The following is a 22893-nucleotide window of genomic DNA, read 5'->3' as shown; positions in this document are numbered from 1 at the left end:
TAAACATCTCCTGCCTCTGACGTCTGCAGCTCATACAGGCTACGGAGGGCAGGAAGGCACATCCAGTGATAGGAGTAACTGTAGATGTATTCTAACCATGTCTGTTACATTGGTTTGGAAGAGCGAATATGACAATGAGAATATAGTACTTAATGTAATTGGATGGCGCCAACTTTTTGCATTTGTAATATTCAGTCAATTGTAGTTCTCAGTTTTCAGCCATGTTTTACGTGACCCTGTGTTGCTAGTTGCTGCAGGTGAAGAGGAGAGGTGATGTCCTCAGGACCTTGCATAGCGAACAGACACACGCCTCTCTGCCTTTTTCTGTCTGGAACATTGGCTCATTAGGGAAGCTGATTAAATCGATGGGACGAGGGTCGGGCCAACCACTGGAGAGAGAAATGCTGTGCTGGGATGAACATGGAGAGAGGGAGGAGGAGATGAAGGAAGACAAACAGAAAGAGGTGGAGGGACGGACGGGAAGTATAGGGCTGTTGGCAGAAGGGAAAGAGGCATGGACAGAAAGAGTGTGGGGAGTTGAGGGAGAGAGGGATAGGCAGAGTGGGAGAGAAAGATAGGAATGTAGTGTTAGTGATTGTAGTAGTCGGCTCTGAGGGCTCTTCGCCACATGTTTTGGCTGTGCAGGGAGACCAGACGTTCCTTCCTAATGGAACCCTACAGAGCACAGGCGAAAAGCCACTCAAAGCCTCTATCTAATGAAATGACATAATGTGTCTGCGTGCCTGAAAAAGAGGGGATATCAGGAGAAGTTAGGAGGGATGTTACTTTTTCTCTTTTAAATTCAACTTCAACCTAATGAGGACTAATTAGGTTCCAGGAAACCGGCCCTCAAGTTTAAAGGAGAAAGTTTAAGTTTCAGAGAGACAATAATGAGGGTATGTTGTACTTTCTCTATGTTCTGTCTGCCCAACAGCCCAAGGCATTTCATTATCACCCTCATTCATCTAATCATCTGATTTTCTGAACCACTCTAAATGGGGCTATGATTGTGATTGGTTTGGGGAGCACACACTGCCCTGGTTCTTCTCACTTTAGCCCAGTTTGTGCTCCACTTCTGTCTGATGCTGCAGTAAAATGGATTTTATTACATTCTTTCTTTTTTTGAAACAGAGTTCCAAGTTCTACAAAGTTTTGGGTCCCATTTCTTATCTCCTACTCTTATTATGACAGTGGGCACAGCGCCCTCTTGTCTATTACACTGACCACCTGTTAATGAATGTCTATCATGTCTAATTCCTGCTGATCATGATAATAAGAATAGTGTTTTTCACAAGTCTAACAAGTCTAAACTTCAAAGCTCACCTCAAATCTTGGAGGAATACAACAAGCACATACGATTTTTTTTTATCAAGCTTGTAACATAGTCCCCACTCTCATTGAAATGTTACCTGGTCCATTTTCCCTGAGATATTTTTCTTAAAAAGAACCAACTCTTCTCTACCAGACACGGTCTGCAGTAGGACCCAGGGGCCACCGAGGCGCTGACTCCACAGGGCTCACGAGCTCGTGTGTAAAGAATTGACACAGCCAATTTGATTCAGTGTGTGGAGAGCCTGAGTGAGGTGCGTGCTTAGAGGACCTATAAATTGTGAAGATGTGCATGGCTTAGACCGTTCGTTTTCAACACCAGACAACTGAACTCTCATTTTCAACCACGACGGGCATAATACCGTATACAGATCCTGTGCGTAGTTTATACGACTTTGGTTGGACTGCAAGGTGTCGACAGGAGAATTTACCTTTCTTTCGCACATGCACAGCGACGCATGGGTGGAATGCTTCTAACGAATAAGTAGTTTTATGGAGTTTATTTCTTTACTTCGTCTTTGGGTAGCTTTGGGACAGTAGAGTGCGGTTGCAGCTCTCCTTTTCCCGCGGAACTCTACCTGGATGGAAACCATGTCACCACAGCAACAGAACGAGCTGAGCCGCAGGACGTCACTCACCGGCGAGTCCAAGACCAGCACGCAACATGAACACAAGAGGGTAAATTAACGTGATAGGCCAAATCATGTGTTTTTACGCACTCATTCCCATTAATGTGTGTGTGATTTGTTATGCGTTTCAAAACAGTGAAAATACTTTTTTTGTAAAGTAGCTTATTGCAATTGTGTTGTTACGCGCTCTGTGCCCCGTAGCGCACTGACTCACACGGGGATTGCCGGTGCTATGTTCGGACTCGGTGTTCGCAGGAGGAGGGAGTAAATCGCCGTTAAACCAAACCCCCGGTTGTAGATACTAATCTGAATATCCATAGACAGACCCAGGAATTAGGCCCATGCAACTCAGTTATTTTCTGAAAACAGCACTACTTGTTGCATATCCATGCGTATATGTGAATTGGTGACATTTCAAAAGCGTTTCAATGCTCTGAAACCATAGATCTTATGCAGTATATCAAATATGACACCTTCGTTTGAAACCTTAGGCTTTTATCATATAGCCAACTGTAGGTTATTATAGGACAATGATCAACAGTTGGAATGTATAGATTCCCCCTCCGCAGTCTTCTGAATCAGTAGTTGTGGTGTTTGTGTAAAAGCTGTGGTGTTCTGTAGCCGGGTATTCCAGTCTCTGGCACCACTATAGTGTCTGGCTGCGTGGGGACTGGCAGCCGTTTGCAATAGGTTTTACCCACTGCTCTGCTTTGTGTGGAAATAGCAGATATAAGCAAGCCTGCCATTAATACCCTGACTGCTTCAGTCATTTATAGTTATTAAAACTCTTTCATTTATCTATCCAGTCACAAGACCTACGGTGCATTCAGAAAGTATTCAGACCCCTTGACTTTTCCCACGTTTTGTTACATTACAGCCTTATTCTAAAATGTATTAAATTGTTTTTTCCCCCCTCATCAATCTACACACAATACCCCATAATGACAAACCAAAAACAGGTTTTTAGAAATGTTTGCAAATGTATAAAAAATATAAACCGGAGATATGACCTTTACATAAGTATTCAGACCCCTGACTCAGTAGTTTGATGAAGCCCCTTTGGCAGTGATTACATCCTCCAGTCTTCTTGGGTGTGACGCTACAAGCTTGGCACACCTGTATTTGGGGACTTTCTCCCATTCTTCTCTGGAGATCCTGTCAAGCTCTTTCAGGTTGGATGGGGAGCGTTGCTGCACAGATATTTTCAGGTCTCTCCAGAGATGCTAGATTGGGTTCAAGTCCGGGCTCTGGCTGGCCACTCAAGGACATTCAGAGACTTGTCCCGAAGCCACTCTTGCGTTGTCTTGGCTGTGTGCTTAGGGTCGTTGTCCTGTTGGAATGTGAACCTTCGCCCCAGTCTGAGGTCCTGAGCACTTTGGAGCAGGTTTTCACCAAGGATCTACTCTGTATTTGCTCTGTTCATCTTCCCCTCAATCCTGACTAGTCTCCCAGTCCCTGCCTCTGAAACACATCCCCACAGCATGATTCTGCCACCCTTACGGTAGAGATGGCGCCAGGTTTCCTCCAGACGTGACGCTTGGCATTCAGGCCAAAGAGTTCAATATTGGTTTCATCAGACCAAAGAATCTTGTTTCTCATGGTCTGAGAGTCTTTAGATGCCTTTTGGCAAACTCCAAGCGGGCTGTCATATGCCTTTTGCTGAGGAGTGGCATCCGTCTGGCTACTCTACTATAAAGGCCTGGTTGGCGGAGTGCTGCAGAGATGGTTGTCCTTCTGGAAGGTTCTTCCATCTCCACAGAGGAGCTCTGTCAGAGTGACCATCAGGTTTTTGGTCACCTCCTGACCACGGCCCTTCTCCCCCAATTGCTCTGTTTGGCGGGGCAGCCAGCTCTAGGAAGAGTCTTGGTGGTTCCCAACTTCTTCCATTTAAGAATGATGGAGGCCACTGTGTTCTTGGGGACCTTCAAAGCTGCAGAAATGTTTTGGTACCCTTCCCCAGATCTGAGCCTCGACACAATCCTGTCTCGGAGCTCTACGGACAATTCCTTCGACCTCATGGCTTGGTTTTTGCTCTGACATGCACTGTCAACTGTGGGACCTTATATTAACAGGTGTGTGCCTTTCCAAATCATGTCCAATCAATTGAATTTACCACAGTTGGACTCTAATCAAGTTGTAGAAACATCTTAAGGATGATCAATGGAAACAGGATGCATCTGAGCTCAATTTCGAGTCTCCTATCAAAGGGTTTGAATACTTATGTAAATAAGGTATTTCTGTTTTTGCAAAAAATTCTAAAACCTGTTTTCTCTTTGTCATTATGGGATATTGTGTTTAGATGAGGGAGGGGGGGGAAATAATTTCATCAATTTAGAATAAGGCTGTAACGTAACATAATGTGGAAAAGGTCAAGGGTTCTGATTACTTTCCAATGCACTGTATATTACTGTGTATAACTGTCATTACTAATGTAGTATAGATGCCTTCCTTATAACCAGTAGTGACAGCCGATGTCATCACAGGATAGGTCCTAACTGTTTAGGTCAGCTGATTTGGCTGCTGACCAGCAGACTAGATAACCCTGATGGGCTTAACATAAATAAGTGGTCTGTTGAGGAAACATGATTATGCCTAAAGTCATGACACAAGTCATTATCTGTACAGTTCAGAATAACATGTTATTTAGCTGTTTACTTTGAGATAGAACAGGCAATGCTTTACATTGTTGCCCATGTGCCATGTATTAACTTAATAACCAACTACTCTGGTAACCAGGGTTGGGGAGTAACAGATTACATGTAATCCGTTACATGTAAGGGATTACAACAAAACGGTAACTGTAATCCGTTAACAGCAAAAATATTGTAATCAGATTACAGATACTTTTGAAAAAGTAGATGATTACTTTTAAATTCAGGATTTTTGCAAAACAAATCTTGGACTCTTCTCTGTTTTCTCAATGACACTCAAATCGGTATTGAAAAAAGGCGCACATTTGAAGTTTGTTCCACCTGAGCGAGACTGATCGTAAATCAGAGACCACTAGGATGACACACCACATGTGTTTGATGAATCACATGAAAAGAGCAGGAACGGGTTTTTGTAGGCTACAGTCCAATCTATGTCTTCCAATGGTGCGACTGCTGTCGGCATCCAACGTGAATAAACGCTTGGAGGACAGGATGACATCAGTGGTGTAGTCTACTGCATACAGATATCACTTATTATTGATATCTACATAGCTCATTGATGTGAATCACACTGCTGCTCTCTCATGTAGCTATTTGCGCCTTACGGATTGTGGATGTCTGTTCACAAATCTAAATGTGTATTTGAACCCAATAATGGTTGAATTCAAGAAGTTTAAGCTGCCTATCAATCATTGTTTTTGAAACCAATGGACAGCCAGTGAAAAATGTGCTCTTGCAACAGCTGCATAGTGCGGATCCCAGCCTATGGCATACAAGTGGGGCTTTTATTGCTCAGTCAAATTCATGCTGATAAAAAAAATTCCATAGGCCTACTGGACACATGCTCAAAGTTGCACACTTTTGATAGACTTAAAGGGGCAATCTGTAGTTGCTACATCCATTTTTTTAAACATATTTTTAAATTCTATATATTAATGCAATCTTTTTATTATTATTATTATATGTAGTAGAAGCGATGAGTTAGGAGAAGCCTATATAACCAACCCATAAAGTAAAATGTAACATCCATATATGGCCAGCTATGTAAACTTTAACATTGATTTATCCTGCAATAGATGTCGTTCAATTGGTAAAATACATTTTTGTCTTCTAATGCCTCTTAAGGGGAAAGTAATCTAAAAGTAACTGAATGTAATCAGACTGAGTTTGGGTAATCCAAAAGTTAGGTTACTGGTTACAATTTTGGACAGGTAACTAACTAGTAACTGTAACAGATTACAGATTAACCTACCCTGCATGCTGGTAACATGTTGTAATGCAATTAATCAGCTGTACATTGGTGACCTCAGAGGAGGTATGACTGACCCCAAAGTTGTACACAGGGTTACCTGTAGATTTCACAGAGGAATAACATCTGATTTACGTATTCACTTTATATTTTCTACCTTAAAATAAGATCATCCACCCTCAATCAAATTTGGACTCCCAATTAATGAATGACATGTGTTGTCCCTCAAAAGGAAAGTCTCTTCAGAGCTCCCTACAGTCTACACCTACAGGAGACATCCCTCACTGAGAAAGAACCCAGTCCTCTCCTGTCAGAGGGGACACCTCAGCCCTGTTATATAATTGAAACCTCCATTGTAAATTTCACTTCCCTCAAACTGTCCGTTTGGAGGCCATTCTAGCGGTGACTGCTGACACCAAAGTCGATGGCGAGTTATCGCATACATCTAGTGTAAATGTTATCTCTTTACCTCGGACTTGTGCAATGATTAGGCTGCACCACAGTACGCTTTTTAAACAATGTCTAGGCTGCACCACAGTACGCTTTTTAACCAATGTTTAGGCTGCACCACAGTACGCTTTTTAACCAATGTTTAGGCTGCACCACAGTACGCTTTTTAACCAATGTTTAGGCTGCACCACAGTACGCTTTTGAACCAATGTTTAGGCTGCACCACAGTACGCTTTTTTTTAACCAATGTCAGGCTGCACCACAGTACGCTTTTTAACCAATGTTTAGGCTGCACCACAGTACGCTTTTAACCAATGTTTAGGCTGCACCACAGTACGCTTTTTAACCAATGTTTAGGCTGCACCACAGTACGCTTTTAACCAATGCTTTTTAACCAATGTTTAGGCTGCACCACAGTACGCTTTTTAACCAATGTTTAGGCTGCACCACAGTACGCTTTTAACCAATGTTTAGGCTCACCACAGTAGGCTGCACCACAGTTTTTAACCAACAATGTTTAGGCTGCGCCACAATTTAACCAATGATTAGGCTGCACCACAGCTTTTTAACCAATGTCTAGGCTGCACCACAGTACGCTTTTAACCAATGTCTAGGCTGCACCACAGTACGCTTTTTAACCAATGTTTAGGCTGCACCACACGCTTTTTAACCAATGTTAGGCTGCACCACAGTACGCTTTAACCAATGATTAGGCTTACGCTTTTTAACCAATGTTAGGCTGCACCACAGTACGCTTTTTAACCAATGATTAGGCTGCACCACAGTACGCTTTTAACCAATGTTTAGGCTGCACCACAGTACGCTTTTTTTTAACCAATGTCTAGGCTGCACCACAGTAGGCTTTTTAACCAATGTCTAGGCTCACCACAGTACGCTTTTTAACCAATGTTTAGGCTGCACCACAGTACGCTTTTTAACCAATGTCTAGGCTCACCACAGTAGGCTTCTGAACCGTTGTTTATATGCTGTAAGTGTCTGTCCAGCCAGCTGCTGCTGTGTACTGTAAATAAGGTAAAACTCATTAGAACATTAGTCAGAGTTGAAGACATATTTGGGCTGTTGGATCAGAGTCTCTGCAGTGTCTGGCATGTCTGTACAGCTCTCTGTTTCCCTCCATCTCCATCCATATCGTACCCCTCTCTCTCTGTTTCCCTCCATCTCCATCCATATCGTGCCCCTCTCTCTCTGTTTCCCTCCATCTCCATCCATATCGTACCTCTTTCTCTCTGTTTCCCTCCATCTCCATCCATATCATACCCCTCTCTCTCTGTTTCCCTCCATCTCCATCCATATCGTACCTCTCTCTCTCTGTTTCCCTCCATCTCCATCCATATCGTACCCCTCTCTCTCTCTGTTTCTCTCCATCCATATCGTACCCCTCTCTCTCTGTTTCCCTCCATCTCCATCCATATCGTACCCCTCTCTCTCTCTGTTTCTCTCCATCCATATCGTACCCCTCTCTCTCTGTTTCCCTCCATCTCCATCCATATCATACCCCTCTCTCTCTGTTTCCCTCCATCTCCATCCATATCATACCCCTCTCTCTCTGTTTCTCTCCATCCATATCATACCCCTCTCTCTCTCTCTGTTTCCCTCCATCTCCATCCATATCGTACCCCTCTCTCTCTCTGTTTCCCTCCATCTCCATCCATATCGTACCCCTCTCTCTCTCTGTTTCCCTCCATCTCCATCCATATCGTACCCCTCTCTCTCTGTTTCTCTCCATCCATATCATACCCCTCTCTCTCTGTTTCCCTCCATCCATATCATACCCCTCTCTCTCTGTTTCCCTCTATCTCCATCCATATCGTACCCCTCTCTCACTCTGTTTCCCTCCATCTCCATCCATATCGTACCTCTCTCTCTCTGTTTCTCTCCATCCATATCGTACCTCTCTCTCTCTCTGTTTCCCTCCATCTCCATCCATCCACTCTCTCTCTCTCTCTGTTTCTCTCCATCCATATCGTAACTCTCTCTCTCTCTCTGTTTCCCTCTCCATCCATATCGTACCTCTCTCTTTCTGTTTCCCCATCTCCATCCATATCATACCTCTCTCTCTTTCTGTTTCCCCCATCTCCATCCATATCATACCCTCTCTCTCTCTGTTTCCCCCATCTCCATCCATATCGTACCTCTCTCTCGCTCTGTTTCCCTCCATCTCCATCCATATCGTACCTCTCTTCTGTTTCCTCCATCTCCATCCATATCGTACCTCTCTCTCTCTCTCTCTCTGTTTCCCTCCATCTCCATCCATATCGTACCCCTCTCTCTCTGTTTCCCTCCATCTCCATCCATATCGTACCTCTCTCTCTCTCTGTTTCTCTCCATCCATATCGTACCTCTCTCTCTCTCTGTTTCTCTCCATCCATATCGTACCCCTCTCTCTCTCTCCTCTCTCTGTTTCCCTCCATCTCCATCCATATCGTACCCCTCTCTCTCTCTCCTCTCTCTCTGTTTCCCTCCATCTCCACCCATATCGTACCTCTCTCTCTCTGTTTCCCTCCATCTCCACCCCTATCATACCCCTCTCTCTCTCTCTCTGTTTCCCTCCATCTCCATCCATATCGTACCTCTCTCTCTGTTTCCCTCCACCTCCATCCATATCGTACCCCTCTCTCTCCTCTCTCTCTGTTTCCCTCCATCTCCATCCATATCGTACCTCTCTCTCTCTGTTTTCCATCTCCATCCATATCGTACCCCCCTCTCTCTCTCTCTGTTTCCCTCCATCTCCATCCATCGTACCCCTCTCTCTCTCTGTTTCTCTCCATCCATATCTACCCCTCTCTCTCTGTTTCCTCCATCCTGTACCCCCTTTCTCTCATCTCCATCCATATCGTACCCTCTCTCTCTGTTTCTCTCCATCCATATCGTTTCTCTCTCTCTCTGTTTTCCATCCCACCTCTCTCTCTCTGTTTCTCTCCATCCATATCGTACCTCTCTCTCTGTTTCTCTCCATCCATATCGTATACTCTCTCTCTCTCTCTCTGTTTCTCTCCATCCATATCGTACCCCTCTCTCTCTGTTTCTCTCCATCCATATCGTACCTCTCTCTCTCTCTGTTTCTCTCCATCCATATCGTAACTCTCTCTCTGTTTCTCTCCATCCATATCGTAACTCTCTCTCTTTCTGTTTCCCCCCCATCTCCATCCATATCGTACCTCTCTCTCTCTCTGTTTCCCTCCATCTCCATCCATATCGTACCCCTCTCTCTCTCTGTTTCCCTCCATCTCCATCCATATCGTACCCCTCTCTCTCTCTGTTTCTCTCCATCCATATCGTACCCCTCTCTCTCTGTTTCCCTCCATCCATATCATACCCCTTTCTCTCTGTTTCCCTCCATCCATATCATACCCCTCTCTCTCTGTTTCCCTCTATCTCCATCCATATCGTACCCCTCTCTCACTCTGTTTCTCTCCATCCATATCGTACCTCTCTCTCTCTGTTTCCCTCCATCTCCATCCATACCGCAACTCTCTCTCTCTCTCTGTTTCCCTCCATCTCCATCCATACCGCAACTCTCTCTCTCTCTCTGTTTCCCTCCATCTCCATCCATATCGTACCCCTCTCTCTCTCTGTTTCTCTCCATCCATATCGTACCCCTCTCTCTCTGTTTCCCTCCATCCATATCATACCCCTTTCTCTCTGTTTCCCTCCATCCATATCATACCCCTCTCTCTCTGTTTCCCTCTATCTCCATCCATATCGTACCCCTCTCTCACTCTGTTTCCCTCCATCTCCATCCATATCGTACCTCTCTCTCTCTGTTTCTCTCCATCCATATCGTACCTCTCTCTCTCTGTTTCCCTCCATCTCCATCCATACCGCAACTCTCTCTCTCTCTCTGTTTCTCTCCATCCATATCGTAACTCTCTCTCTCTCTCTGTTTCCCTCCATCTCCATCCATATCGTACCTCTCTCTTTCTGTTTCCCCCCCATCTCCATCCATATCGTACCTCTCTCTCTTTCTGTTTCCCCCCCATCTCCATCCATATCGTACCTCTCTCTCTCTCTGTTTCCCCCATCTCCATCCATATCGTACCTCTCTCTCGCTCTGTTTCCCTCCATCTCCATCCATATCGTACCCCTCTCTCTCGCTCTGTTTCCCTCCATCTCCATCCATATCGTACCTCTCTCTCTGTTTCCTCCATCTCCATCCTATCGCCTCTCTCTCTGTTTCCTCCATCTCCATCCGTATCATCTCTCTCTCTGTTTCCCTCCATCTCCATCCATATCGTACCTCTCTCTCTGTTTCCCTCCATCTCCATCCATATCGTACCTCTCTCTCTCTGTTTCCCTCCATCTCCATCCATATCGTACCCCTCTCTCTCTGTTTCCCTCCATCTCCATCCATATCGTACCTCTCTCTCTCTCTGTTTCTCTCCATCCATATCGTACCCCTCTCTCTCTCTCCTCTCTCTGTTTCCCTCCATCTCCATCCATATCGTACCTCTCTCTCTCTCTGTTTCCCTCCATCTCCACCCATATCGTACCTCTCTCTCTCTGTTTCCCTCCATCTCCACCCCTATCGTACCCCTCTCTCTCTCTCTCTGTTTCCCTCCATCTCCATCCATATCGTACCTCTCTCTCTGTTTCCCTCCACCTCCATCCATATCGTACCCCTCTCTCTCCTCTCTCTCTGTTTCCCTCCATCTCCATCCATATCGTACCCCTCTCTCTCTCTCTGTTTCTCTCCATCCATATCGTACCTCTCTCTCTCTCTGTTTCCCTCCATCTCCATCCATATCGTACCTCTCTCTCTGTTTCCCTCCATCTCCATCCATATCGTACCCCTCTCTCTCTCTCTGTTTCCCTCCATCTCCATCCATATCGTACCCCTCTCTCTCTCTGTTTCTCTCCATCCATATCGTACCCCTCTCTCTCTGTTTCCCTCCATCCATATCGTACCCCTCTCTCTCTGTTTCTCTCCATCCATATCGTACCTCTCTCTCTCTGTTTCTCTCCATCCATATCGTACCTCTCTCTCTCTGTTTCTCTCCATCCATATCGTACCTCTCTCTCTGTTTCTCTCCATCCATATCGTAACTCTCTCTCTCTCTCTGTTTCTCTCCATCCATATCGTACCCCTCTCTCTGTTTCTCTCCATCCATATCGTACCTCTCTCTCTCTCTGTTTCTCTCCATCCATATCATACCTCTCTGTTTCTCTCCATCCATATCGTAACTCTCTCTCTTTCTGTTTCCCCCCCATCTCCATCCATATCGTACCTCTCTCTCTCTCTGTTTCCCTCCATCTCCATCCATATCGTACCTCTCTCTCTCTCTGTTTCCCTCCATCTCCAATCATATCGTACCTCTCTCTCTCTCTCTGTTTCTCTCCATCCATATCGTACCTCTCTCTCTCTCTGTTTCCCTCCATCTCCATCCATATCGTACCTCTCTCTCTCTGTTTCTCTCCATCTCCATCATTATCGTACCTCTCTCTCTCTGTTTCTCTCCATCCATATCGTACCCCTCTCTCTCTGTTTCCCTCCATCTCCATCCATATCGTACCTCTCTCTCTCTCTGTTTCTCTCCATCCATATCGTACCTCTCTCTGTTTCTCTCCATCCATATCGTACCTCTCTCTGTTTCTCTCCATCCATATCGTACCTCTCTCTGTTTCTCTCCATCCATATCGTACTTCTCTCTCTCTGTTTCCCTCCATCTCCATCCATATCGTACCTCTCTCTCTCTCTCTGTTTCCCTCCATCTCCATCCATATCGTACCTCTCTCTCTCTCTCTGTTTCCCTCCATCTCCATCCATATCGTACCTCTCTCTCTCTCTCTGTTTCCCTCCATCTCCATCCATATCGTACCCCTCTCTCTCTGTTTCCCTCCATCTCCATCTATATCGTACCTCTCTCTCTCTGTTTCCCTCCATCTCCACCCCTATCGTACCCCTCTCTCTCTGTTTCCCTCCATCTCCATCCATATCGTACCTCTCTCTCTGTTTCCCTCCACCTCCATCCATATCGTACCCCTCTCTCTCCTCTCTCTCTGTTTCCCTCCATCTCCATCCATATCGTACCTCTCTCTCTCTCTCTGTTTCTCTCCATCCATATCGTACCTCTCTCTCTCTCTCTGTTTCTCTCCATCCATATCGTACTTCTCTCTCTCTGTTTCCCTCCATCTCCATCCATATCGTACCCCTCTGTTTCCTCCATCTCCATCCATATCGTACCCCTCTCTCTCTCTCTCTGTTTCCCTCCATCTCCATCCATATCGTACCTCTCTCTGTTTCTCTCCATCCATATCGTACCCCTCTCTCTCTGTTTCCCTCCATCTCCATCCATATCGTACCTCTCTCTCTCTGTTTCCCTCTATCTCCATCCATATCGTACCCCTCTCTCTCTCTCCTCTCTCTCTGTTTCCCTCCATCTCCATCCATATCGTACCTCTTTCTCTCTCTGTTTCCCTCCATCTCCATCCATATCGTACCCCTCTCTCTCTCTCCTCTCTCTCTGTTTCCCTCCATCTCCATCCATATCGTACCTCTCTCTCTCTCTGTTTCTCTCCATCCATATCGTACTTCTCTCTCTCTCTCTGTTTCCCTCCATCTCCATCCATATCGTACCTCTCTCTCTCTCTGTTTCTCTCCATCCATATCGTACCTCTCTCTCTCTCTGTTTCTCTCCATCCATATCGTACCTCTCTCTCTCTCTGTTTCTCTCCATCCATATCGTACTCTCTCTCTCTCTGTTTCTCTCCATCCATATCGTACCTCTCTCTCTCTCTCTGTTTCTCTCCATCCATATCGTACCTCTCTCTCTCTCTCTGTTTCTCTCCATCCATATCGTACCTCTCTCTCTCTCTCTGTTTCTCTCCATCCATATCGTACCTCTCTCTCTCTCTCTGTTTCTCTCCATCCATATCGTACCTCTCTCTCTCTCTCTCTCTGTTTCTCTCCACCCATATCGTACTCTCTCTCTCTCTCTCTCTCTGTTTCTCTCCACCCATATCGTACCTCTCTCTCTCTCTCTCTCTGTTTCTCTCCACCCATATCGTACCTCTCTCTCTCTCTCTCTGTTTCTCTCCACCCATATCGTACCTCTCTCTCTCTCTCTCTCTCTCTCTCTCTCTCTCTCTCTCTCTCTCTGTTTCTCTCCACCCATATCGCACCCCTCTCTCTCCTCCACAGAGGATGAAGTCTCTGAGCCATCGTCGACAGTCCGCTCCCTCTTTGGTCATCAACAAAGCCCTGACCAGATCCAGAACTTTCTCCAGGTACGTTGGGGGACCAGGGACATTTCACATAAACTACATGTAAAGGTCAAATCCTAGCTCAACAAAAATTACACTACTCAACTTTTCCTGCAAATCTCCCATCAATATCACACTCGAAGCTTGAGTTAAGTGGGTTTTCCAGTTAGGATTCAGCTCTCAAGTTAGAGCTCTAAGTCAACAGTTTCCATTCTATTTCTATGGTTCTCTCTTGGCTAGAGAAGTGGCCATGGATTGTGATGATCATAGATCAGAGAGGTCAAGGGTCACTCTGGCTGAACCTGAGGAGACAGTCTGTGAGTTTGTGTGTGCTTGCGAGTGAGTGTCTGTGTGTGCATGTGTGTTTTTGGAAGTGTGTGTGTGTGTACGTGCGTACCCTGGTCAAACAGGAGACAGCAGTGCACTCTTTATAAAAAATATATTAAAAAACAGGTTCTATGGCTCTCCCCATAGGAGAACCCTCTGTGGAAAGGGTTCTACATGGAACACAAAAGGGTTCTTCAAAGGGTTCTCCTACGGGGACAGCCTTTTAGGTTCTAGATAGCAGCCTTTTTTTCTAAGTGTGTTATCAGTCTGAGTTAGCTGTCTAAAGGGACTGACCCAAACAGGGAGACAGACCAGACATCCCCCTCCCAGCCTGGATGTGTGACAGGGTCATTACTGCTTAGATGACCCCTGGGACTCTGAGCTGTGATTGAGAGGAGTGGAAGGAGCTGGACCAAGTTTTTTTAATTGAGTGAGAGTTGCGCCTATGTCTTCCAAATACTCGGAGGGGTGATCTCATAATCTGCACCACACTACAGACGCTTAACAGGAAGGAGTGGAACGACTTCATTACTAAGAGGAACAGAGTTTTTCCATCTGTTTGTGTGTGTTCACATACTATATGTCAAGGCAGTTGTGAAATGAATGGTTCACAATGATCTCCAGTTGTTGTTACACACACACACACACACAAAAAAAAACACCAAGCTCCTAGTCCTAGAGTGGTTCTCCTCTCAGGCATCGCTAATCCTCTCAGATAGCTAATCCATCCCAATCAGGATCTGGGATCTATTAATATCCCTGGCTTTGACCCTCTGTCCAGGGCAGTGAATAACCATATTAAAGAGATACTGGAGGTGTGTTCATCCGCCCTGGTGACTACTAACCTAACTGACCCCTCTCACAGCAGGGTCACATTCCATTTAATTCCACACTTCAACCACATACCCCATAATGTTGATTCCCTGAACTGAAGTTCCTGCATCATTTTTTTTTAACCTTTTTGTTTCGGTTGTATAATTTGGTTAGGAAAGAATATATTTATTTATTCTGGAAAACTGTGTTTAGATTGGATGTATACCTGATATTTTCTCCCCAGAGAGAGCTTCCTGGTTCCTGTGTGTCTAGAGACGTGCCCATTGGTCCAGTCGTTCCTGTGTCCTGATAGGGCGTTCCTCCTGCACGGCCACGTCACGCTGAAGACAGGGCTGCAGACGCAGGACAGAGACCTCTTCCTCTTCACCGACATCCTCATCATCGCCAAGTCCAAGTAAGAGCGAGAGAGGGATGAGGAAGGTGGGAGATAGAGGGGGGAGGATGACTGCAGTGAATGAACATGAAAATGAGTGTGTGTGAGTGTGTCTCTGACATCTGTTTGTCATCCTCAGGTCTCCCACACACTTCAAGCTGAAGGCCCAGGTGTGTGTGGGTGAGATGTGGACAGCCCAGTGTATGGAGGACGTATGTGAGGGCAGCACCAACCCAGAGAGGAGCTTCGTTATGGGCTGGCCCACCTGCAACTGTGTGGTCACCTTCAGGTAGACAACAGACATTCTGGGTCTGCACTCTGCACTGTGTATTTCTGAGCAGTGAAGCATTGCTTATATATACACAGCAGGGGAGGCTGGTGGGAGGAGCTATTGGAGGATGGGCTCATTGTAATGGAATTAATGGAACTGAGTCAAGCATGTGGTTTTCATATGCTTGACGTGTTTGATACCGTTCCATTTACTCCATTCCAGCCATTACAATGAGTCTGTCCTCCTGTAGCTCCTCCCATCAGACTCCTCCGATAAACATTATGACCGTTATAGGTTGTATATATTTCAACCTGGTACATTTTTACAGGTGGTTCTATAAGTTGCTGTAGAATGTGTTTAGGTTCTTATTTGACATGTTTAGGTTGATCGTGTTGTTGTTCTGACGTTTATGGTTTATTTTTACCAGCTCTGAGGTCCAGAAGGAGAGATGGCTCTCCATGCTCAAAAGGTGAGCAACAGATAAGCCTTCATGGTTTCTTCTACTGTAATCGTATGTTGACGTGTGTCCTGTATGTGTTCTCCCTGTGGGCTGGAGCCTAACTTTCCTGTTTTTCCAGTCGATTAAAAGAGGAGAAGGAAAAGGATGAGCCTAAAACCATTCCACTGAAGGTGTTTGGGAAAGGCATCGGGAGTTGTGCTCAGGTCGTCAGTAAGACCTTGGGTGTCAGTAACTCTGATTCAACCAATGAGGTTGTCCGACTCGCTCTTCAACAGTTTGGTGTCACGGTGTGTATAGAATTGAGCAATACTGTTTTTTTGTGTCTTGTGTTGTTATCTTGACTAATGTAGTTTTTCGAGTGTTTTTGTTTATCTTGGATCTTAGAATATCTTTGTCTGTGTTCCATAGAGCTGTGTGAAGGACTACCAGCTGTGGGTAAGCTCCAAGAGGGACAACGCCCCTTACCCTCTCATTGGTGAGATTCTAACTAAGGTCTTGTCTACTGGTTGATTCCCTGGTGTGTTAGTTGAATTAGGTGTTGAGTCAGGTGTGTTAGTGCTAGCCTGGAACTAAATCCTACTGGAACCTCTGACCTTTACGCCCTAACCCTCTCCCAGGTCATGAGTTCCCTTTCAGTATCCAGATGAGTCATATGCGGGAGCCCCTGGCCCAGCCGGGCCGCAGGGACACAGTTCCACCTCCAGACAGACAGAGGGCGATGCACCGCGACCAGGTACAGGTGGACAAACAGTGCCAGTTCATCCTAAAGACCCGATGCAGCTCCACAACAACAACGCCTGTGATTGGTGAGGACTGAGGAGGCGCTTAATGTACTAATACCAGTCAAAAAAAGGTTTATTAATGGTCTGTTTACTGATGGTCCAGGATTGGCTCGTTTTTGCTTTCACGCTTTCTCTTGTTACTCTATTTCTTCCCTTTCTCTCCTCTCTCCTGTGTCGCACTGCAAATGATTGGATCTCTCTGTTGTGACCACGTCCTGTCTGACCTGACATCTCTCTCCAGTAGACCCAGCTCAGAAGCCCTTCAAGCGAAGGCGTTCTCTCATCAACTGGGCTTTCTGGAAAGGCTCCAATCCTAACCTCCACAGTTCCTCTACAAACCTCTCCTCTCCTGCCCCCGGCTACCTGTTTGGCCAATCGCTGAGCACCATCTGTTGGGACAACTCCCTGCCCAAGCCCGTCATGGTGAGTGAGGCGATGATGTCGCAGTGACTTCCGAATGACATCATCACAGTGATTTGAGGAAGTCTGTTGAAAATGTATCACTCACATCTGCAACCTCGGTCTGTCTCTGTCTCTCTCTCTGTCTCTGTCTGTCTGTCTCTCTGTCTCTGTCTGTCTGTCTGTCTGTCTCTCTCTGTCTCTGTCTCTAGGACATGCTGGTGTTTCTGTACAACGAGGGTCCGTTCACGCGGGGGATATTCCGACGGTCAGCGGGGGCGAGGGCGTGTCGTGAACTCAGGGACAGACTGGACTCTGGGGCTCAGGATGTCCCGCTGTCACGGGAGCACGTCTTCATCATCGCTGCTGTGTTTAAGGTCCACTCTCTAAAACACGCTAGACAACTCGTGAAGTCTGTGGCAGAATTACATCAATTATACCAATGTTGTGATGTGTTAGGTAGGCCTTATGGCAGGCGGAGGGTTCAAGTGAAGTGGAACCAAATGTACTTTCATCACCTGAGGAAAAACAGGTTTAACCTTTGTGCTTAGTAAATCTGGTCACCTTTTAGGACCGTGGCAGATGAAGCTGTAAAGAAACATGCAGCTGTCAGATTGATGCTGTAGTATTGAGGTTGGGGAGAAAAAACGCTCAAATAACCGCCTTAAACTATATAACTGATCAATGCACCATCAAACCAGGTCATTTAATGCTTTAAAATGGCTGCAGAAGTGCAATTTCTTACCGATCTCTAGAGCTTCCGACCTGTGAAATGACATCAACACATACAGGGGGAGTTACTGGCTAGCTACAGCGGCTCCATTTAGCTAACGAACTAGCTACGTCAGTCGTGGCGAGCATGACCAGAATGACACGTCGATGGACCACCAAAAGCACACTCCATTTTCTGTTTGAAAATTGAGAAAGAGGCGGAGTTGGACCGTTTTTTTCCGTGCCCAAAGTCGACCTTTAAGCCTTTGTCCTTTGCTTGCCAAGTGTTACATTACACCTGTGCCCTTGTGGTGTGTTGTTGTCGTCAATCCAATTATCGACTCATATCTCTATGGGTGACACATACGAGCCCGTAGCAATGCAGCACAGGCTGTGCCAAAAACGATCGCTAAATAGAGATAAGGTTGTCCAATTTAATCTGTAGCTCATAATCTGGTCGAGATCCACTGAGTGAGTCTGAAGACGTTAACAGTTACATCTGAAAGTCTATGACGACAAATGAAGGTGTCCACCTAAAACTTCACCTCAAAATGAACTTCAATGACATTTTACTGTTGGATATTTTTTCCACTATAAATTGTGTCAGTCTAGTGACTCTGGTCTCTGTCTCGACATTCAGGACTTCCTGCGGAACATTCCGGGCAGTCTGCTGTGTTCCGACCTCTATGAACAGTGGATGGATGTGATGGAGGAAGCAGAATCGGAGGAGGCAGAGGAGGAGGAGCAGGCACAGGATATAACGAGGTAGACAGACCCTTTCCATCCTCACCTGTATCAGCAGTAGCCTACTCTGATAAGTGGCGTAATCAGCCAGTAATAGGTTGAGTAATGAACCAGGTGATTTAGTTATGAAAGGGAAACTCCTCTATAGGGTTTTAAGAGTGCCAGGATCCACTGCTTCCCTCAGCTCAGTGTTCTAATCATGGAGAGTTTTATCTCAATGGTTCACAAAGCTTTTCATCTAGCTTCTCTAAACAGGCAGAGCACAGGGTTAGGGAACTGAAGAGGAGGACTGGACAGCCTCAGCACGACTGTAGGCCGCTTTAAAGTAGGAAAATATTGGGCAAACTGAATATTCCTCCTGGGCATTCAACTATTTGTTATCGATTCGTTCCACCCAGTCACAAGGGAGCCGCGTGAGAGAGAGAGAGAGAGATAGAAAGAGAGCGAGTGTGTGAACTGTTATGTTATCGTTCATTTCTGTGCTGGAAAGCAGAGTCCATGTTCAGATGGAGGTAGAGGTAGCCCTTTAAGACAGATCTAGGATCAGATTACCACGTTACTTGAATCCTAATCAAAACCATCAGGCTAATGAGAAACATCTGACCACGTATCAGTCATTAGGGGCAGCTTGTACCTACACAAATCAAATCAAGTTGTATTTGTATTTTGTTGTATTTTAAATGTGTGTGACTGTCCTTGTCTATCAGTGTTTTGTTACGAGTCATGTGTTGTGTTTTTTGTAGTCCCAGGAAGAGTTGCTGCTGCTTCTACAAAAGCTAATAGGGATCCAAATAAACAAACCAGCGTCTGGAGTTTTTCCTGTCAGGGAAAACCCAAGACCCTGTTCATACTGTAAATAATACACATTTTGAGAACCAATAATAACCTTTGACCCATCTGTGACCCTCCTTCACTGCAGGCTGATTGGTCTACTGCCCAAAGAGAACACCCTGTTGCTACGCCACGTTGTCGCCGTGCTGCACGGTATCCAGGAAAACGCCCATGACAACCAGATGAACGCCTTCAACCTGTCTGTGTGCATTGCTCCCAGCATGCTCTGGGCTCCGGGCCCCAGCAGCCCCGAGGTGGAGGGGGAGGGCGCCAAGAAGGTGAGGGGAAATGCACATAAGCACTTTCTCTTGACCCCTAACCTTTTATCTAGGCTAGGCTCCACTTAAGGCTTTATCCTGTAACCTAGTGAATGGTCACTCAAACACTGGAAAACCACAGTAGAGTAACAGTTAACATGTAGCTGGGACCTCAACAGTAATGAGAAGGTAGCTGGAAACATAATGGGCTCGCTAGGAAAGATGCAACGCATTTCCTTCAGCCTGCAGGGTCAGCACTGTTCTCACACTTGTCTTGCAATGCACACACACACACACTCTACCCCTTCCCTCACAATGGGTGTTGTTTTTTCTCTAATAGTGTAGCAGTTAATTCTAATTCTATGGCTAACAGATTTGTCTGACGGCTCTGCTAACATAGCAAAAATGTATTATGCAACAAAGTCTTAGGTTACAAGTAAGTTAATGTGTTCCATAGCCAGTTCAATAGCCCCTAGAAGCTTATCTCGTGTGCCGAGATTGAAAATACAGACAGAGCGACATCAATGTAACCATCAGAGCCATTTTGGTGCTGCATTTGTGTCAGTTCATCACCATATCAACGGAATGTCCAACCCACTCGGAATAGATTGTTCTTTCTCTGAGAAGGTTATCTGGTAAATTCCCATCACTCACGTCACTCCTGCGTTCCTGTTTCATGCAGTTAGAAAGCTGTGAAGCCCTTTGTCCTAAGAATAGACCCACTTCTCTATCTTGGAGACTGATTTCTCATGAGAAAAACACGATGTGTCTTAAATGCTAGTTGTTTGTTTAACTCAAGGCCTAATAAAAAGATACATAGAGCTCAGTATCTGTAGTAGTTCCTCCAGGTTAAAGACCTGTCCCCTGTCCTGTCCCCAGGTGTGTGACCTGGTGAGGTATATGATAGAACACTGCCAGGAGGTCCTGGGAGAGGATGTCACCTCCGTGTTTGGAGGTCTACCCCGGAAACGTGCCGAATCGGGTATCTCACTCGCACGCACACACACACACACACACACACACTAACATCTCTGTTTATGCAAAGATTCCCCTGCTCAAAAGCACACACCATCTAATTTTCTCCTCTTTCTCTCTGTCCATCTCTCTCGCTCTCTTTCTCATTCTCTCCACAGACGTGTCTTCCTTCCACCTGACCGACTCGTCTTATGACAGCCTGGAGAACATGCTGAATGATGACAGCAGTGAGTCTCCATGCCTCCACACCTCACGGCGGCGCTGGAGAGCCAAGCCCCTGCAGGGCAGCCTGGACTCGGTCCTCACCCTGAGTGACTGCGACAAGGAGCAGCCCGACCTGGACACAGACCCCGACACCACAGACCCCCAATCTGGCAACCACCACGACCGTGATACGATCACACAACCTGGATCTGGCAACCTCCTCCAGCCCTCAACCCCGGCCCGAGGTAGGACCAGGGAACTCAGCCCAGCTGTGCCCCCCTCCTCCTGTCCCAGCCCCCCAGCTCCTCGGATGGGGGCGAGGAGGTGCTCAGAGCCGGCCATAGGGTACTCTGTGGCCAGCTTCGTGGCGCGACTGGCAGGGAACGCAGACAGGCTGGGTAGCATCGATGACCTGGCTGGAGGTGGGGAGATGTTTCACAGCTTACGGAAGGATGGACAGACACACGGACTCACACACACAGGGGAGTGGAATGGCAGTAAGGGTGTGTGTGAGGGTTCGGGGTCACAAGGTACACAGACGCGACGCCGGGACGCGAGCTACTCCAGTCTCTCTTCGCCGCCCACATCCCCCACCCCCACACGCTCCTCAGTGGACTCCCTGGACAGCCTCCTCTCCCACTCCAGCATCCAGTCTGCTCCATTCTGGCAACCCAGGGTGGGACCCAGCGCCGCAAAATTGACTCCCTCCCCTGGTCCTCCTGTCCCTCTAACCCCCATATCTTCCCCTACTTCAAAACATAATCTACCCATCCCCACCCCGGCTCCAGGCCAGGGGCTCAGTCCCAATATCTCCCCGCCGAAGGAGATTCCTTCCTGGGGTACGCTGAAGGGCTGCAAGGGGCTCCATCCCAACACCTGGTTGAAGAGAGGCCGCAGACTGTCGCTGTCGCAGCAGGAGGATGAGGGGGGTGTGGTGAGTTCCATTACATGTGGTTGTTGTTTATTAGTACTGTTCATTCATGGAATCTCTCTCTCTGACTCATCAGTTCTCTCTCTCTCTCTGACTCATCAGTTCTCTCTCTCTCTGACTCATCAGTTCTCTCTCTCTCTCACAGACTCATCAGTTCTCTCTCTCTCTCACAGACTCATCAGTTCTCTCTCTCTCTCACAGACTCATCAGTTCTCTCTCTCTCTCACAGACTCATCAGTTCTCTCTCTCTCTCACAGACTCATCAGTTCTCTCTCTCTCTCACAGACTCATCAGTTCTCTCTCTCTCTCACAGACTCATCAGTTCTCTCTCTCTCTCACAGACTCATCAGTTCTCTCTCTCTCTCACAGACTCATCAGTTCTCTCTTCTCAGACTCATCAGTTCAGTTCTCTCTCACAGACTCATCAGTTTCTCTCTCTCTCTCACAGACTCATCAGTTCTCTCTCTCTCAGACTCATCAGTTCTCTCTCTCTCACAGACTCATCAGTTCTCTCTCTCTCTCACAGACTCATCAGTTCTCTTTCTCAGACTCATCAGTTCTCTTTCTCAGACTCATCAGTTCTCTCTCTCTCTCACATACTCATCAGTTCTCTCTCACAGACTCACCGGTTCTCTCTCTCTCACACCAGTTCTCTCTCTCTCTCTCACCAGTTCTCTCTCTCTCTCTTCTCTCTCTCTCTCACCAGTTCTCTCTCTCTCTCTCTCTCTCTCACCAGTTCTCTCTCTCTCTCACACCAGTTCTCTCTCTCTCTCACACCAGTTCTCTCTCTCTCTCACACCAGTTCTCTCTCTCTCTCTCTCTCACCAGTTCTCTCTCTCTCTCACCAGTTCTCTCTCTCTCACAGACTCACCAGTTCTCTCTCTCACACCAGTTCTCTCTCTCTCACACCAGTTCTCTCTCTCTCAGACTCACCAGTTCTCTCTCTCTCACAGACTCACCAGTTATCTCTCTCTCACAGACTCACCAGTTATCTCTCTCTCACAGACTCACCAGTTATCTCTCTCTCACAGACTCACCAGTTATCTCTCTCTCACAGACTCACCAGTTATCTCTCTCTCACAGACTCACCAGTTATCTCTCTCTCACAGACTCACCAGTTATCTCTCTCTCACAGACTCACCAGTTATCTCTCTCTCACAGACTCACCAGTTATCTCTCTCTCACAGACTCACCAGTTATCTCTCTCTCACAGACTCACCAGTTATCTCTCTCTCACAGACTCACCAGTTATCTCTCTCTCACAG

The 22893-nt window shown here is 46.5% G+C and overlaps 1 protein-coding gene across 1 annotated transcript in view; it reads left to right on the top strand.

Annotated features, from left to right (window-relative positions):
• Window positions 1-1501: 1501 nt before the first annotated feature.
• The window catches only part of LOC115129886 (rho GTPase-activating protein 20-like), a 26040-nt gene continuing 4648 nt past the window's right edge, over window positions 1502-22893 (top strand). The window contains exons 1-14 of the mRNA XM_065018965.1: window positions 1502-2007; window positions 13468-13553; window positions 14914-15084; window positions 15203-15352; window positions 15762-15803; window positions 15913-16081; window positions 16203-16269; window positions 16412-16600; window positions 16818-16999; window positions 17188-17352; window positions 18327-18451; window positions 19350-19539; window positions 20398-20500; window positions 20652-21631. Of these exons, the coding sequence (XP_064875037.1) occupies window positions 1912-2007; window positions 13468-13553; window positions 14914-15084; window positions 15203-15352; window positions 15762-15803; window positions 15913-16081; window positions 16203-16269; window positions 16412-16600; window positions 16818-16999; window positions 17188-17352; window positions 18327-18451; window positions 19350-19539; window positions 20398-20500; window positions 20652-21631 (2715 nt within the window). The 5' untranslated portion in view covers window positions 1502-1911. The remainder of the gene's footprint in view (window positions 2008-13467; window positions 13554-14913; window positions 15085-15202; window positions 15353-15761; window positions 15804-15912; window positions 16082-16202; window positions 16270-16411; window positions 16601-16817; window positions 17000-17187; window positions 17353-18326; window positions 18452-19349; window positions 19540-20397; window positions 20501-20651; window positions 21632-22893) is intronic.

This window comes from Oncorhynchus nerka, linkage group LG5, assembly GCF_034236695.1.
Source record: "Oncorhynchus nerka isolate Pitt River linkage group LG5, Oner_Uvic_2.0, whole genome shotgun sequence".
Taxonomy (NCBI): domain Eukaryota; kingdom Metazoa; phylum Chordata; class Actinopteri; order Salmoniformes; family Salmonidae; genus Oncorhynchus; species Oncorhynchus nerka.
Note: the sequence above shows the minus strand (reverse complement) of the source record. Positions and strands in the feature narration are given on the sequence as shown.